The 15,035-nt window shown below is 48.7% G+C and overlaps 5 protein-coding genes across 5 annotated transcripts; 2 read left to right on the forward strand and 3 right to left on the reverse strand.

Annotated features, from left to right (window-relative positions):
- Positions 1-301: 301 nt before the first annotated feature.
- Positions 302-7,690, forward strand: TOR1 (phosphatidylinositol kinase-related protein kinase TOR1; the record flags this gene model as incomplete). Its single annotated transcript, NM_211322.2, has 1 exon — positions 302-7,690. One exon carries the CDS (start codon positions 302-304, stop codon positions 7,688-7,690), a length of 7,389 nt encoding a protein of 2,462 aa, NP_985967.2.
- Positions 7,691-7,711: 21 nt separating this feature from the next.
- On the reverse strand, positions 7,712-8,146 carry YAE1 (Yae1p; the record flags this gene model as incomplete). The annotated part of the gene is made up of 1 exon (NM_211323.2): positions 7,712-8,146. The coding sequence occupies one exon, from the start codon at positions 8,144-8,146 to the stop codon at positions 7,712-7,714; it is 435 nt and encodes a 144-aa protein (NP_985968.2).
- A 142-nt stretch (positions 8,147-8,288) lies between these two features.
- Positions 8,289-9,338, forward strand: RFC2 (replication factor C subunit 2; the record flags this gene model as incomplete). Its single annotated transcript, NM_211324.2, has 1 exon — positions 8,289-9,338. The coding sequence occupies one exon, from the start codon at positions 8,289-8,291 to the stop codon at positions 9,336-9,338; it is 1,050 nt and encodes a 349-aa protein (NP_985969.2).
- Positions 9,339-9,468: 130 nt separating this feature from the next.
- Positions 9,469-11,385, reverse strand: EAP1 (Eap1p; the record flags this gene model as incomplete). The annotated part of the gene is made up of 1 exon (NM_211325.2): positions 9,469-11,385. One exon carries the CDS (start codon positions 11,383-11,385, stop codon positions 9,469-9,471), a length of 1,917 nt encoding a protein of 638 aa, NP_985970.2.
- Positions 11,386-11,874: 489 nt separating this feature from the next.
- On the reverse strand, positions 11,875-15,030 carry LOS1 (Ran GTPase-binding protein LOS1; the record flags this gene model as incomplete). Its single annotated transcript, NM_211326.2, has 1 exon — positions 11,875-15,030. One exon carries the CDS (start codon positions 15,028-15,030, stop codon positions 11,875-11,877), a length of 3,156 nt encoding a protein of 1,051 aa, NP_985971.2.
- Positions 15,031-15,035: the final 5 nt, after the last annotated feature.

The raw sequence follows: 15,035 nt of genomic DNA on the forward strand, positions 1-15,035 counted from the left end.
TGAAACACGGCATATAGCGACACGGACTTTCTGCAGGTCTGTAGAGTAGCCCACATCCGGCCGAAGCAGTGTGGGCCCTCAGCCGTCGCTGCGGATGTGTTCCTGGCACTATGCTCTCTATAGGCAGCGCAGGCAGCGAGAGCTGGGTGTGTCAAGTTGGGATTACCCGGCCATATATGGGCTGGCTGTGAAACTAGCATCTCTGTCAATGGTAATACGCACTACTTATACCATGCCAGCTCACCGCACTAGGTCTCGCGCAGGTATTGACAGGCGCACCGACATCATTAGGGTATAGCATATGACCATGCTAAAGCGGAAGGGAGATAAGGCCAAGAAAAGACTTGTTTCGATCACGACTTCGTCAGATGATTTGTTTGTTGACTCTGCGTCTGCTGCGGGCACAGCGGGAGCGTCTTCAGCGGCCGTGGGTAACGGCGGGCCGGGCGCGTTTGTGAAGGCGGCCGCGACACCCGGGGTGGTGGACTCGGACTCGGAAACGAGCTTCTCGGGATTCACTGCGATCTTTAACAGGCTAAAGAGCAGCCATAACCAAGAGCGAAAAGCGGCGTCTTTTGAGCTGAAGAATAGTCTCATTTCGCTAGCCAGGGAGGTGTCTACTGAGCACTTTCAGCGGTTCAGCAACGAGCTGAACAACAAGATCTTCGAGCTGATCCACGGCTCGGACTCGAACGAGAAACTGGGAGGCGTGCTGGCGGTGAACACGCTGATAGACTTTTATGCACACACAGACGAACTACCCAACCAGACGTCGCGTCTGGCGAACTATCTGCGCGTGCTGATACCGTCGAATGACATCGAGGTTATGCGCGCTGCGGCCGCCGCGCTTGGGAAGCTGGCCATGCCGGGAGGAACGCTGACGTCTGACTTTGTTGAGTTCGAAGTAAAGACGTGCATCGAATGGCTCACCACTTCACCAGAAAACTCATCCTCAAACTCGAAGCAGGAGTACAGGAAGCACGCTTCACTACTGATAATCACGGCTATCGCCGACAACTCGCCATATCTGCTGTATCCATACTTGAATTCTGTTCTCGACAATATATGGCGCGCTTTACGGGACACCAAGTTGGTAATACGAATCGATGCGGCAATTACCTTGCGCCACTGTTTGTCTATTATCAACGACCGGGACTCCGTCCTAACGAACAGGTGGGTGCAGCGATTGTTTAAAAGCTGCGCCTACGGGCTTAACCTTGGGACGCTAGAGGCAGTCCATGGGACGCTTTTGGTCTATCGGGAGCTGATGTCACTGAAGGGGCCATATCTGTATGAAAAATTCAATGAAATCTACGAGACCACTATGAGATACAAAGATCATAAATCACCTGTGATACGAAAAGAAATATACGCGATATTGCCGCTGCTTGCATCCTTTGATTCTGATTTGTTTACGGAGGAATACCTTGACGACACCATGGTACACTATCTGACATTGTTGAAGAACGTGCACTCTGGGGTTGCTAATAGTCCTGACAGAGCGGCTATCCTTGTATCGATTGGTGATATTGCTTTCCAAGTGCGTTCTAATATAGCGGCCTACTTGGACTCAATTCTGGACAATATCAGGGATGGATTTCTCACCAAGCATAAGAGTCGCAAGCATTTTGAGAGCGAATTGTTCTACTGTATTGCCAAACTGGCATGCGCCGTTGGTCCTATTCTCTCGAAATATCTGCATAGTGACTTGTTAGATTTGATGCTGGCCTGTCCATTGAGCGATTATATGCAGGATACTCTCGAAACATTAAACCAGGAACTACCCGCACTGGAGCCACTGGTCAATGAGAAGCTATTGGATCTAATATGTTATAATCTTTCTGGTGATAAATTTCGGCCGCCTGGCTCGCCAACACCCATTAAGCATTTTTCTAATGAGAAAGCGAGGGCATACCGAGATCAATCATGGCTACGGAAAACAGGTGATATAAACGATAGCAACCAGGATGCACTTATCCTCACCCAAGCTTTGCGGATGCTCGCGACCATCAATCACAAATACTCACTAGCTGAATTTGTTAGGCTAGTTGTTATCTCATATATTGAACACGAAAACCCTCAAGTGAGGAAACTGGCCGCCCTAACCTCCTGTGATTTATTTGTAAAGGAAAATGTTTGCCAGCAAACATCTCTACATGCCTTAAATGCGGTTGCTGAGGTTTTGAGTAAACTGCTGACTGTCGCGATAACAGACCCGGTGGCAGAAATCAGGCATGAGATTCTAAAGCATTTAGACAGCAGTTTCGATCCGCAGTTATCCCAACCAGATAATGCTCGGTTATTGTTCATGGCCCTCAATGATGAAGTTTTTATCATACAGATGCAAGCTATGAAAATTGTTGGTAGACTTGCATCAGTTAATCCTGCGTATATTGTCCCTTCACTCCGAAAAACTCTTATCCAGCTACTTACAGAGCTAAAGCACTCAAGCATGACACGCAAGAAAGAAGAAAGTGCATCAATGTTCTGTACTCTAATCAGTTCGAGTAAAGATGTGACGCGACCTTATATTGAGTCTATTTTGGATGTTCTCCTGCCAAAATGCCAGGATAGTTCCTCTGCAGTGGCCTCCACCGCACTACAAGCTGTTGGGGAACTCTCTGTTGTTGGTGGCGAAAACATGAAAGATTATTTAGATAAACTAATGCCGCTGATTATTAACACTTTCCAGGACCAGTCAAACTCTTTTAAGCGAAGCGCAGCTCTGAAAACTCTGGGCCAACTATCCGCATCCTCAGGATACGTTATCGATCCTTTACTTGACTATCCTCAATTACTTGGTGTTCTCGTGAATATTTTAAAAGCGGAGAGTTCCCAAAGCATAAGGAGGGAAACAGTTAGACTAATAGGGATTCTGGGAGCTCTGGACCCTTATAAACATAGAGAAGTTGAAAGAACATCCAGCACGCCTATATCCGTCGAACAAAATGCCCCATCCATAGATGTTGCTTTGTTAATGCAAGGTATGTCACCCTCCAATGAAGAATATTATCCAACCGTCGTGATCAATACTCTAATGAAAATTTTGAAGGATCCTTCTTTATCTTCTCATCACACTGCTGTCATACAGGCAGTGATGCACATCTTCCAAACATTGGGACTCCGCTGCGTCTCCTTCCTAAAGCAAATTATTCCAGGAATGATTAATGTGATGCGTAGCTGTCCTCCATCAATACTTGAGTTTTATTTTCAACAATTAGGTGTTATGGTATCAATTGTGAAGCAACATATCAGGCCATATGTTGACGAAATATTTGAAGTCATTAAAGAGTTCTTCCCATTTATTAAACTGCAAATTACAATCATTTCTGTTATCGAATCTATTTCTAAATCTTTGGAAGGAGAGTTTAAGCCATATCTGCCCACCACTCTGACACTCTTCTTGGATGTTCTGGAGAAAGATAATTCAAATAAAAAAATAATTTCCATACGGATCCTCAAATCATTGGTGGTTTTTGGGCCAAACTTAGATGACTATATCCATCTAGTCATCCCGTCAATTGTCAGAATGTGTGAATATGGCAGTGGAAATCTAAACAGAGCAGCAATCGTTACCATTGGAAGACTGGCTAAGAGTGTGAACCTCTCTGAGATGTCCTCAAGAATTGTGCAAACCATGATTCGCGTGCTAAATGTATCCGATCAGCAAATTATCAGAGCAGTAATGAATACTCTAAGTTTGCTTCTCCTGCAGCTAAGCACTGATTTCACTGTTTTTATTCCTATTATTAACAAGACCCTTGTTAAAGCGCATATTCAGCACAGCATATATGACCAGCTGGTTGGTAAACTGATGAACAACGAACCTTTACCTACCAAAGTGGTTGTTGACAAGGACTTTGAAGTCCCAAGTCGGGAAGTGTCAGATACGGAGGTCCCGTCAAGGAAGCTCCCTGTGAACCAAGCCGTGCTCAAAAGTGCATGGGATTGTAGCCAGCAAAGAACAAAAGAAGACTGGCAAGAATGGATGCGCAGGTTGTCTATACAGCTATTGAAGGAATCACCATCTCATGCTCTTCGCGCATGTTCCGGCTTAGCGGGCATTTACTATCCTTTGGCACGTGAACTTTTTAACGCCTCTTTTGCAAGTTGTTGGACTGAGCTTTACACGCAGTATCAGGAGGATCTTGTCAAGTCCCTGTGCTCTGCGCTTTCATCGCCAAATAATCCACCAGAGATACATCAGACGCTTTTGAATCTCGTTGAATTTTTGGAACATGATGATAAATCGCTTCCAATTTCAATTCCTACGTTGGGTGAATATGCTCAGAGATGTCATGCCTATGCAAAAGCATTACACTATAAAGAGTTAGAGTTCATTCAAGAACCGAGCACGTCCACTATTGAATCACTAATAAGTATCAATAATCAACTCCACCAAACAGACGCTGCTATTGGAATCTTAAAGCACGCGCAACAGCATCATGACTTGCAATTGAAAGAGACATGGTATGAAAAGTTACAGAGATGGGATGACGCTTTGAACGCGTATAATCAGCGGGAAGCTGCTGGTGAGGATACCATAGAAGTAACGATGGGTAAAATGAGGTCGTTACATGCTCTTGGAGAGTGGGAACAGTTATCTCAGCTAGGCGCAGAAAAATGGGCCAATGCAAAGTTAGACATAAAGCGTATAATTGCTCCTCTCGCTGCTGCTGCTGAATGGGGACTAGGGCATTGGGATTCTATTGAGAAATATATCAATGTGATGAAGCCACAATCGCCTGATAAAGAGTTCTTTGATGCAATACTTTGTCTTCACAGCAACGATTTTGAAAAAGCATCTGAGCACATATTCCTTGCCAGAGATTTACTAGTGACGGAAATGTCTGCACTGGTTAATGAAAGTTATAATAGGGCATATAGCGTCGTCGTGCGGTCACAGATGATAGCAGAGTTGGAAGAGATCATTCAATATAAGAAATTGCCCCAAAATTCTGAGAAGCGTGCAATTATGAGAAAAACTTGGAACCACAGACTTCTAGGATGTCAAAAGAACGTTGACGTATGGCAGCGCATACTTAGAGTCAGGTCTCTGGTTGTGAAGCCAAAGCAGGATATGCAGGTGTGGATTAAATTTGCGAACTTATGTCGTAAATCTGGAAGGATGGGGCTGGCCCAAAAAGCATTGAATTCGTTGCTAGAGGAAGGTGGCGACCCTGAACATCCAAACACTGCAAGAGCTCCGCCACCTGTTGTTTATGCTCAACTGAAATATATGTGGGCAACTGGCTCTCGAAAGGATGCTCTGCGCCATCTCATTAGCTTCACATCGAGGATGGCACATGATTTGGGCCTGGATCCAAGTAATATGATTGCGCAAAATGTTCCTCACAACAGTGTTGTTCCTGCATGCCACATTGAAGAGTACACCAAATTACTGGCGCGCTGTTTCTTAAAGCAGGGAGAATGGAGAGTTATGCTGCAACCTAAATGGAGGACTGATACCCCTGATGCCATTCTCGGTTCCTACCTATTGGCCACTCATTTTGATAATACTTGGTATAAGGCTTGGCATAATTGGGCGTTGGCAAACTTTGAGGTCATATCGTTGATGACAGATAGTGTCCGTGATGAGCATCGCGCATTATCGAATGAAACGGAATCCGTGGGCCAGACTGATGGCACCGCCCAGCATAATAGTATTGACGTTGACGCTGTAAATTGCAATGGTTCGGAATGTCATCCAGATCTTGTTCAGAGGCACGTTGTTCCCGCAATTAAGGGCTTCTTCCATTCGATATCTCTGTCGGAATCTAACTCTCTGCAGGATACTTTACGCTTGCTGACATTATGGTTTACTTTTGGTGGGATTCCAGAAGCCGCTCAGGCCATGCATGAAGGTTTTAATTTAATTAAAATTGACAACTGGCTAGAAGTGATACCGCAGTTGATATCCCGAATTCACCAGCCTAACCAAACCGTGAGTAGATCATTATTATCTCTCTTATCTGACCTCGGCAAGGCTCATCCTCAGGCTCTCGTCTTCCCTCTAACAGTTGCTATAAAATCTGAATCTGTATCTAGGCAGAGAGCTGCTTTGTCTATTATGGAGAAGATGCGTATGCATAGTTCTAATCTGGTTGAACAGGCAGAACTGGTTAGCAATGAGCTCATTCGTATTGCTGTGCTGTGGCATGAGCTATGGTATGAAGGTCTGGAGGACGCGAGTAGACAGTTTTTCGGAGAGCATAATACGGAAAAGATGTTCGCTACTTTGGAACCACTGCATGAAATGTTGAAGAGGGGACCTGAGACTCTACGGGAGATATCATTCCAGAATTCATTTGGTAGAGACCTGAATGACGCATATGAATGGGTCATGAACTATAAGAGGACACAGGATATCAGTAATTTGGATCAGGCCTGGGACATATATTACAATGTTTTCCGGCGCATTAGCAGACAACTCCCCCAGCTACAAACTTTGGATTTGCAGCATGTATCACCGAAGCTATTGGCAGCGAACGACTTGGAACTGGCTGTCCCGGGTACCTACAGTACAGGAAAACCAGTTGTTCGTATCTCGTACTTTGAACCTGTCTTTTCAGTCATTTCCTCGAAGCAGCGCCCACGCCGTCTGTCCATAAAGGGTAGTGATGGTAAGGATTACCAGTACGCATTGAAGGGTCATGAAGATATTAGACAAGATAGTCTCGTGATGCAACTATTCGGTTTGGTAAACACTCTACTTCAAAATGATTCTGAATGTTTCCGTAGACATTTAGATATCCAAAAGTATCCCGCTATCCCATTGTCTCCAAAATCTGGTTTACTTGGATGGGTTCCGAATAGTGATACCTTCCACGTTCTCATCAGGGGATACCGCGAATCGAGGAAAATTCAGCTGAACCTAGAGCACAGGATTATGTTGCAGATGGCACCCGACTATGATAATTTGACATTACTACAGAAAGTAGAGGTCTTTACTTATGCCTTGGACAATACGAAAGGACAAGACCTATATAAGGTTCTCTGGTTGAAGAGTCGGTCTTCTGAGTCATGGCTGGAGAGAAGAACCACTTACACCCGTTCCTTGGCCGTGATGTCCATGGTCGGCTATATACTGGGGCTCGGAGACCGTCACCCAAGCAATCTGATGCTGGACCGCATTACTGGCAAGGTGGTACACATCGATTTCGGTGACTGTTTCGAAGCTGCAATTCTCAGGGAAAAATACCCAGAGAAGGTCCCATTCCGGCTAACAAGAATGCTCACATACGCTATGGAGGTCAGTGGTATCGAAGGAAGCTTCCGCATCACCTGCGAAAATGTCATGAAGGTCCTGCGAGACAACAAAGAATCGCTTATGGCTATTCTCGAAGCCTTTGCCCACGATCCACTCATCAACTGGGGCTTCGACCTGCCTACGCAGGCTATCACTGAACAGACTGGCATACAGTTGCCCGTAACAAACCCCAGCGAGCTCCTACGCAATGGCGTCATTACTGCGGAGGAGGCCGCCCGGATGGAGGTCCAGCAGCGTGCGGAAATCAGAAACGCCAGAGCTACACTTGTTCTCAAGCGCATTACGGACAAGCTGACTGGTAACGACTTCCGCGGGTTCCGTGACCTGGACGTGCCGGAGCAGGTTGACAAGCTAATTCAGCAAGCCACCTCTGTCGAGAACTTGTGCCAGCATTATATCGGCTGGTGCTCCTTCTGGTGACCATTTATCTCATTATACAGCTTACACATTTGGTATATAGCGGCTTGTGTATTTAACCAGTGCCCCCTCCCACCTTGCTAGAAGACTGGATAGAGCCTCTGTGGCATCCATCTGCTCGCTGAAATTAGCATGAGTCAGCACTCGTGATATCTGCAGCTGGGCCAACGCTTCTTTATAGTCAGATCGTAGCTCTGAATCCTGGGCTCCGAATAAAGAATCGAGTGTCTGCAGTTTGCCAATTACCTCGCCAACTTGGAAACCAAGGCGCGATCCCTCAGGAAACTTCATGTCGAAGCCTTCTTGGAGGTTCTCTTCCTTTGCCGAGCTGATTCCATCGCGGTATCCGCGATTGCGATGGGTGCGTTCAAGTTTCTGGAGCTCTAAAGACCCTCCACCGAACACGCCGTGCTTCTCTTCGTCATCAGAAGTGTTGAGCCAGTCATCTTCACAGCTCATCGCTCTCCTCAGTTGGCAGTTAACTAGAGTAAAATTTAACTCTCCGAGAAAAAATATTGAAATCATACATACATTCACAGCACCCACCAATTCGTCACATATTCCTCTTGGGGCCTCCATAGCATTTTAACACGCATTGGCCATGACTGCAGAACCATTATTCAAGAAGCAAAAGGTCAGCAATAGGGACGAGCCAGAAGAGAGCAAACCGTGGGTTGAGAAATACAGGCCAAGAAAGCTAGATGACGTCGCATCACAAGCACACGCGATTACGGTGCTAAAGAGAACTCTGGAGTCCGCCAACTTGCCGCATATGCTTTTCTATGGTCCACCAGGTACCGGGAAAACATCAACGATCCTTGCGCTAACGAAGGAGCTTTTCGGGCCCAGTCTAATGAAAAGTAGGGTCCTAGAACTGAACGCGTCCGATGAACGGGGTATTTCCATTGTTCGCGAAAAGGTGAAGAACTTTGCACGTCTGACAGTGACCAATCCAACGAAGGAGGATCTCGAGCAATACCCGTGTCCTCCCTACAAGATCATTATCCTCGACGAGGCAGACTCTATGACTGCGGATGCGCAGAGCGCGTTACGGCGCACCATGGAGACGTATTCGAGCGTCACGCGATTTTGCCTCATCTGCAATTATGTGACTCGCATCATCGATCCCCTGGCATCCAGGTGCTCCAAGTTCCGCTTCAAACCGCTTGATAACGTGAATGCATTGGGTAGGCTCGAGCAGATTGCGCAGCAGGAAGCGCTGAGTTACGAGGCGGGCGCGCTCGAGAAGGTTCTCCATATAGCAGAGGGAGACCTGAGAAAGGCGATCACGTTGCTCCAGACTGCAGCAAAGATGACCTCTTACATGGCAGCAGAGAAGATAACAATTGCACAGGTTGAGGAACTAGCGGGCGTTGTGCCAGATGACATTATAAAAGGACTAGTTGAGAAGATAGAGTCGAAGGATCTGACGGAAATTACGAAGTTCGTTAATAAGGTCGTGAAGAGCGGATGGTGCGGATCCTCCATCATATCTCAACTCCACGACTACTATGCTGAGAATAATGAGTTGGATGCTGAGAAAAAGACCAAGATTTTCTTATTGCTCTTTAAGACGGATTCTAGGCTTTCGAATGGTACCGACGAACACATACAGCTCCTGGATTTAGCGATGAAGATCACGCAAGTCTAAGGCTAAGTTCAATGCGTCTTGACATTCCTTTCATAGTAGAAATGGTTTAAGATTGTATATAAATGGACTTAATTTGATAATAAACAAGATGTCATCTTCTTACAGTTATATGGCAAAGGGAAGAGAATAATCACTTCTTCTGCTGAGGCAGTTGTGGTGCAATTGGTTGGCCGTAGGGGTTGAAACCTGGCATAGGTGTTTGAGACATTTTTTGTCCGTAAGGTATGAAATTAGCCGGTGGCTGTGGCATCATAGCCTGTCCATACGGAGGAAACCCTCCATGAGGTTGTGGTATTATCTTCTGACCATATGGAGCAAATCCCGCAGGAGGCTGTCTTGAAAACTGATTCTGACCTCCTTGCATGGGTTGCATGGGCATCATATTACCTGGGCCGTTGATAAATTGTGGAAGTGCTCCTTGTTGTGGCCTCTTGCTAGGGATTACATTCCTGTGTTGTGCCTGCTGTTGCGGTTGTTGAGAAATCTGCTGTGATGATTGAGATGGCTGAGATTGTTGAGATGCGTGTGAGTGAGGATGGGGCTGTTGCTGCTGTTGAGATTGCTGGTGTGGTGGTTGCTGCATTTGCGAGAGGGATGGTTGGCCTTGATCGGCATTCATGCCAGCGTTTGTGAAGACACCTGGGGGTGGGGCGATCGCAAAATTCTGAAAAGCAGGAGGTGGCATCGCTATTTGGTTATTAATGGGAGGGATCATATGAGGGTGCGCAAAATGCATTGGGAAGCCAGGTGGAGGCACCGCTGTTACTGTAGGAGGTGAGTTTGAGTTTTTCGATAATCCTGGGGGAGCATTGGCCTGCTGCTTCCCAGAAGTAGACATTTTCTCTAAATATTGTTGTTGAGGATTTGAGTGCGGAGATCCGGATTGACCAGTAGGCTCTTGGCGAATGGTGGTCGACTTGCCTTTAGTCATGAGACTCTGTAGAAATTGGTTGGACTGATCAGTAAGCTTGTTTGAATGGATAACGAAAGGCTGTTGGGATGTGCCTGCCTCCTGGGTAGTCGGCGTTCCTGTGGCAGGGGTCGCTGGTGGTTGCGATGAAGAACCTGGAGACTTCTCCTCTTTATTGAACAGTGACATTAGCCTAAATCCCCCCGTCTGCTGAGTAGCTTCCGGCGCTGGAGCGGCTGGAACTGCCTTATTGGCTTCCTGTGCGCCGTTATTGGATGACATTGACGCGTTGCTGAAAAATGAAGAGAATCTGGAAGATGACCCCTTTGGTGTCGCAAACCTGGACTCAGACGGCTCGAGCTCTTCCAACGGAGCTGCCGGTACGCCTTCCCTCTTGAAGTTGAAAAATTCGGAAAGCGAACTAGATGGTTTTGTCTTATCCTCGGGTTTATTCTCAATCGGCAAAAGGCCCTTCTTTTTACGCTCCAGTACCTTTACCTGCGCACGCCACTTCTCAAAGTCTGCCATCGAGTTCCCCGTGGGCTGCAGCTCCTCCTCCATTGCCAGCAGCTCATCGCGGCTGACCTCCTTGGACAGATCGTGAGTGTTGTTTCTTACGTTATTGTGCTGGTTGTTCCTCCTAGCACCATTACGGGAGTTCCGATGTCTCGAGCTTTTTTTATCATGTGGTGCCCCTTCTTTGTTGTTGCCTCCATGGCTATTGCGTCCCTCATGGTGCCCGCGTCCAGTAAGCCTCCAGAAGCTTTTCTTGGGTAACGAGGCGAGAATATCCGCCGCCAAGGGCGTCCCCTTATTCTGCAACTTGAGCAATTCGTTGACAGAGTACACGTGCTGCTTACACGTCGACTGCGGCTTGTAGTCCACCGTGAAAACCGCTGGCGCCGCTGTCAGCGGCCCTGCGCTGCTCAGTGCGCCACCAACCGCCGGGATTTGGCCCGCAGGTGAATCCACGGCCTTCGCTCCCGTCTGTTTCAGCTTGATATTCTGGATAAACTTCTCTAGCTCGTCTTTCTGCCCCTCTTCCACCGCCTGGCTCTGCTCCGCGGCGTTCTCCACCTCGTCCTCGAGGACTTCCGCCCCCCTGCTGTCTCCGTGTACATCTACCTCTGTTGACATTTGTTCTCGAAACCAACGTCCGTTTTATCGTGTTAGCGACTTGCTACAGATTCGAAGCAAACCCACTCTGAATTTGTGGCCTCTTGAACGCCCCGGGATTGTCGCCAACCACTAATAGATCAGCAAAACCAATACCTTGATCGATTTTATATAGCCTAACCTGCGGCTTTATTGAGAGTCAAGATGAGATCAGAGAAAATTTGCCACCTTTATTTTGCTTCCTACAAAACAGCGATATCTATGTCATGTGATGTCTAATTCAGCAACAGCCAAAGTAGTTAGTTAACAGTATGCCTTACTGAATATATAATTACATCTTATACTGCCGGTATCTGGTCATATTGTCTGCGGACGGTGAATTGCGCACAATGACTGTATTCACAAGTTGCTGCAGGGACGTGTGGCCCGCAGAGGCTACGACAGGGACAATGCATGGCCGTGATGAGTGGAAGCTCGGCGATGGAGGGTCGAGTCAGCAGCGGCGCAGGATCATGAGCGCATTCGCTTTATGAAGCTTACGAAGTACTTTTCAAAGGCTTTCTCGTCGGCGGTAGCCAGGGTCTGGATGAACTCCATGGAGAGCTCTTGCGGGAACTGTACTTGCGGAAAGTAGGCCTCGGTGAGGTACTTGAGAGAGGCGTTGTTGGCCGGGTCGCCGTTGACGTCGTAGAGGGCCTTGAGCAGGCGCGAGAGGTCTGCGGCGAGAACCAGACAGCTGCCGTCGTCGATGTTGAACTCGTACTCTGGCTTAAAGGGGATCTCGAAGACAAGCGGGACCACCTTCGTGATGAAGAACTCACTGAGGCCCTCCAGCGGCTCAAATGTGTTCGCGTTGCGGTCCTTGAAGTCAGCGCAGCGGCCGGTGCCGAAGAATTTGACAAAGTTGATCAGGACGTTGAGCGACAGCTTCATGGAGGATGTCTCGTGAATCTCCGCGGGCGTGTAGGACAACAGATCGGACAGGATAAGCGGAAGAATGTTCCTGTTAGCAGTAGTCAATAGCAAGGACGTCACATTATTAGAGACAAACGACTGTAGAAAGCTGTAGTAGGCCTTCTTCAACTGGACCTTGTCTCTGAAGGAGTCCGTAATCACCACATTTTTGCCGTTTGCAACCTTACTGACGGCGGGAGCAGTGTTAGCCCCAGAGGCAAGGGATCCTTCCTGTTCCACTTGGGCGACTAGGTCAAAGACCTTTTTGATGACGGGCGTGAACAGGTTGTTAAATAACTGGTAGCAGTTGTCGTCCGCGTGGAAGGTGTGGACCATCTGGCCCAGGAACCCCAAGAAGTCGTTCATCTCTATAGTTTTCAGGTCTGATTCCAAAAAGATCGAAATGAGCCTGCTGGAAAATGGTATTATATCGTTTTTCAGAATGGGTGTCAGACGGGCGAACGAGAAGCGCGTCGCATCTCTGATCGTTTCGTACTTGTTGAAATAGGAGAATGTAACCAGGATGACCTCTGCAATATTCGAGAATTTCTCGATGAGAGACTTGTGCACCAGCGCAGCATTCACCTGCGGATTGTTGAGCTGGTTTTCCGGGACGAGTCCTGCGTGGACGCCGCGCGCGATCGTCCCGATCGCCATCAAGATGTGATGAGCTTGCACGACAATCTCAGGTGACTTAACGGGAGCAGCTATGCATGATTCTAGATCTGCAAACAACGGACTTAGGACGCCGTCCAGAATACTATACTCCTCCTTAGCTTTTGCGCCGATCAGTATCCCCACGCCCTCGAAGATATAGAGCTGGTTATCGAAGGTTGTGTCAATCTCGGAATCGTTAGCCACGTTCGGTAGCAACTTCACAGCAAGCAGTGGCGCCAGTTTGGACAGCAGCTGCGACAGCGACTCGTCATCGAGTCTCGGTTTGGTGACCTTGATTAATCGCGAGAAGAGGTACCACGACCGCAGCCTCACTTTTTCGCTGTCGTTGAACATACTGAAAGGCGTACAGAATATGCTGAGTATGCTGATGTCATTCTTACCTGTATGGCTGATGAAGTTGTAATGCCGCACTATTAATTCGAAGAAGGATATTTGGATTAGCGGGTTGGAAGACTGGAATATGGCGGAATTGTCCAAGATGTCTTGCATGAAGGTCGTCATCAGTTGTGCGGGCTGCGACTGCGAGATCGCAGATTTATTGAGCCCAAAGAGGTTGTTCCTGATGGACTCTGCGAAGTTGTGCATCTGGTAGATGGCTAGCTCCAGGTCTCTCCAGCTGTTTCCCAGGAGCAAGGACTTGATGTGCTTGGAGATGTTTTCCATGTATATGGCCGGGTTGATGACAGCAATGTTATCCTGGAAGACCTTCAGCTTCGAGCGCACGGTCTCGACAAACTCCTCGACCTCGTCTTCGTCGTCGTAGCTGCAAGTTTCGTCAAACTTCATCTTGTTCATGCACACAATTATCAGGCTGGTCAAGAACTGCCGATGGTCGTCGTCCAGCGGCAGCTTCTTGGAGTTGAGCGCGACCGCGCTGCCCGGTTTGCCGCCCAGCGCGAAAAGCCGCTTCAGAAAGGTCAAATAGTGCGAGATGAACGGGAACGTCTGTTGTGTCACGGAGTCGTACTCGTGGTTCATGAACTTCAGCACGAGCGGTGCCACCTGGTGGATGATCTGGTGGTCCGCAGAATTCGCGATGGAGCACGAGCCCGCGGACGAGGAGTCGTCGTGGCACTGCTCCAGAATCACAGAGAGCTCGAGCCCCACCGAGCTCGTCAGCTTTGCCAGCTGCTCATGCACCTCCACTTCGACATCGCCCAGCTGCAGCACCTTGTCCGTCAGGCTGAGCATCCCCAAAAGCTGCAGTTTGTCCCCCGGCTTCATCTTCTTGGAAAGTATCTCACACAAGCACTGCGCACATGCTATCCTCGTCTTCGGATAGTTAAGGTATGCATATATGGTGGATATGTACTCGGAATTAACGATCAAATTAATATCTATCCATGAAATAAAAGAGCCAATGCACTGCAACACCAAAACGGCCACGTCCTGCCTCTGCACGTCCTGCCGCATCGCCTCGAGCGCGTGCCGCCATATGCTTGTCAGCGTCGCGACATCCTGCACCCGCATCGCATCCTTCAGGCTGTTGTTCTTCACCTGCGCGTCCTTTGAGCGCACAAACGTCTGGTCCCCGATCTCGGAGTTGATCGCCGCGCACACGCGCAGAAACGCATCCAGTCCCGCCGCGTTGTACTCCACCGCTGCAGAGCCGCGCAGGCCTGCCACCCCCGTCGCCTGCGCCACGTCCTCGAAAAAGCTGTTCCACATGTTCCCGTTCACCTCCCCGTACATCGCGTAAAACAGCCGCGACACCCACTCCGCCGTCTTATTCCGCACGTACTCCGGCGCGCCCCACACCCCGCCCGTCTCTCCTCGCAGCGCGCGCATCGCGCTGTCCTTCAGAAACGCCAGGCGCGCGGGCCCGCCCTCCCCCGCCAGCTCGCTCAGCGCCTGAAGCGCCACGAACCGCCCCACATCGCTCGTCCCCGCGTCCCCCAGGTACCCCACGAACACCTCCGCCGCCCCGGCCCCCGCCTTCACGTTCTGCACGTACTCCAGCGCCTGTTTCTTCAGCGCCGGCTCCGCCGTGGACGAGTACGCTATCTCTACCGCCTGCTGCAGCTGCTGCGACATCTCTT

The sequence above is a fragment of the Eremothecium gossypii genome, chromosome VI (assembly GCF_000091025.4).
Source record: "Eremothecium gossypii ATCC 10895 chromosome VI, complete sequence".
NCBI classification, from domain to species: Eukaryota; Fungi; Ascomycota; class Saccharomycetes; order Saccharomycetales; family Saccharomycetaceae; genus Eremothecium; species Eremothecium gossypii.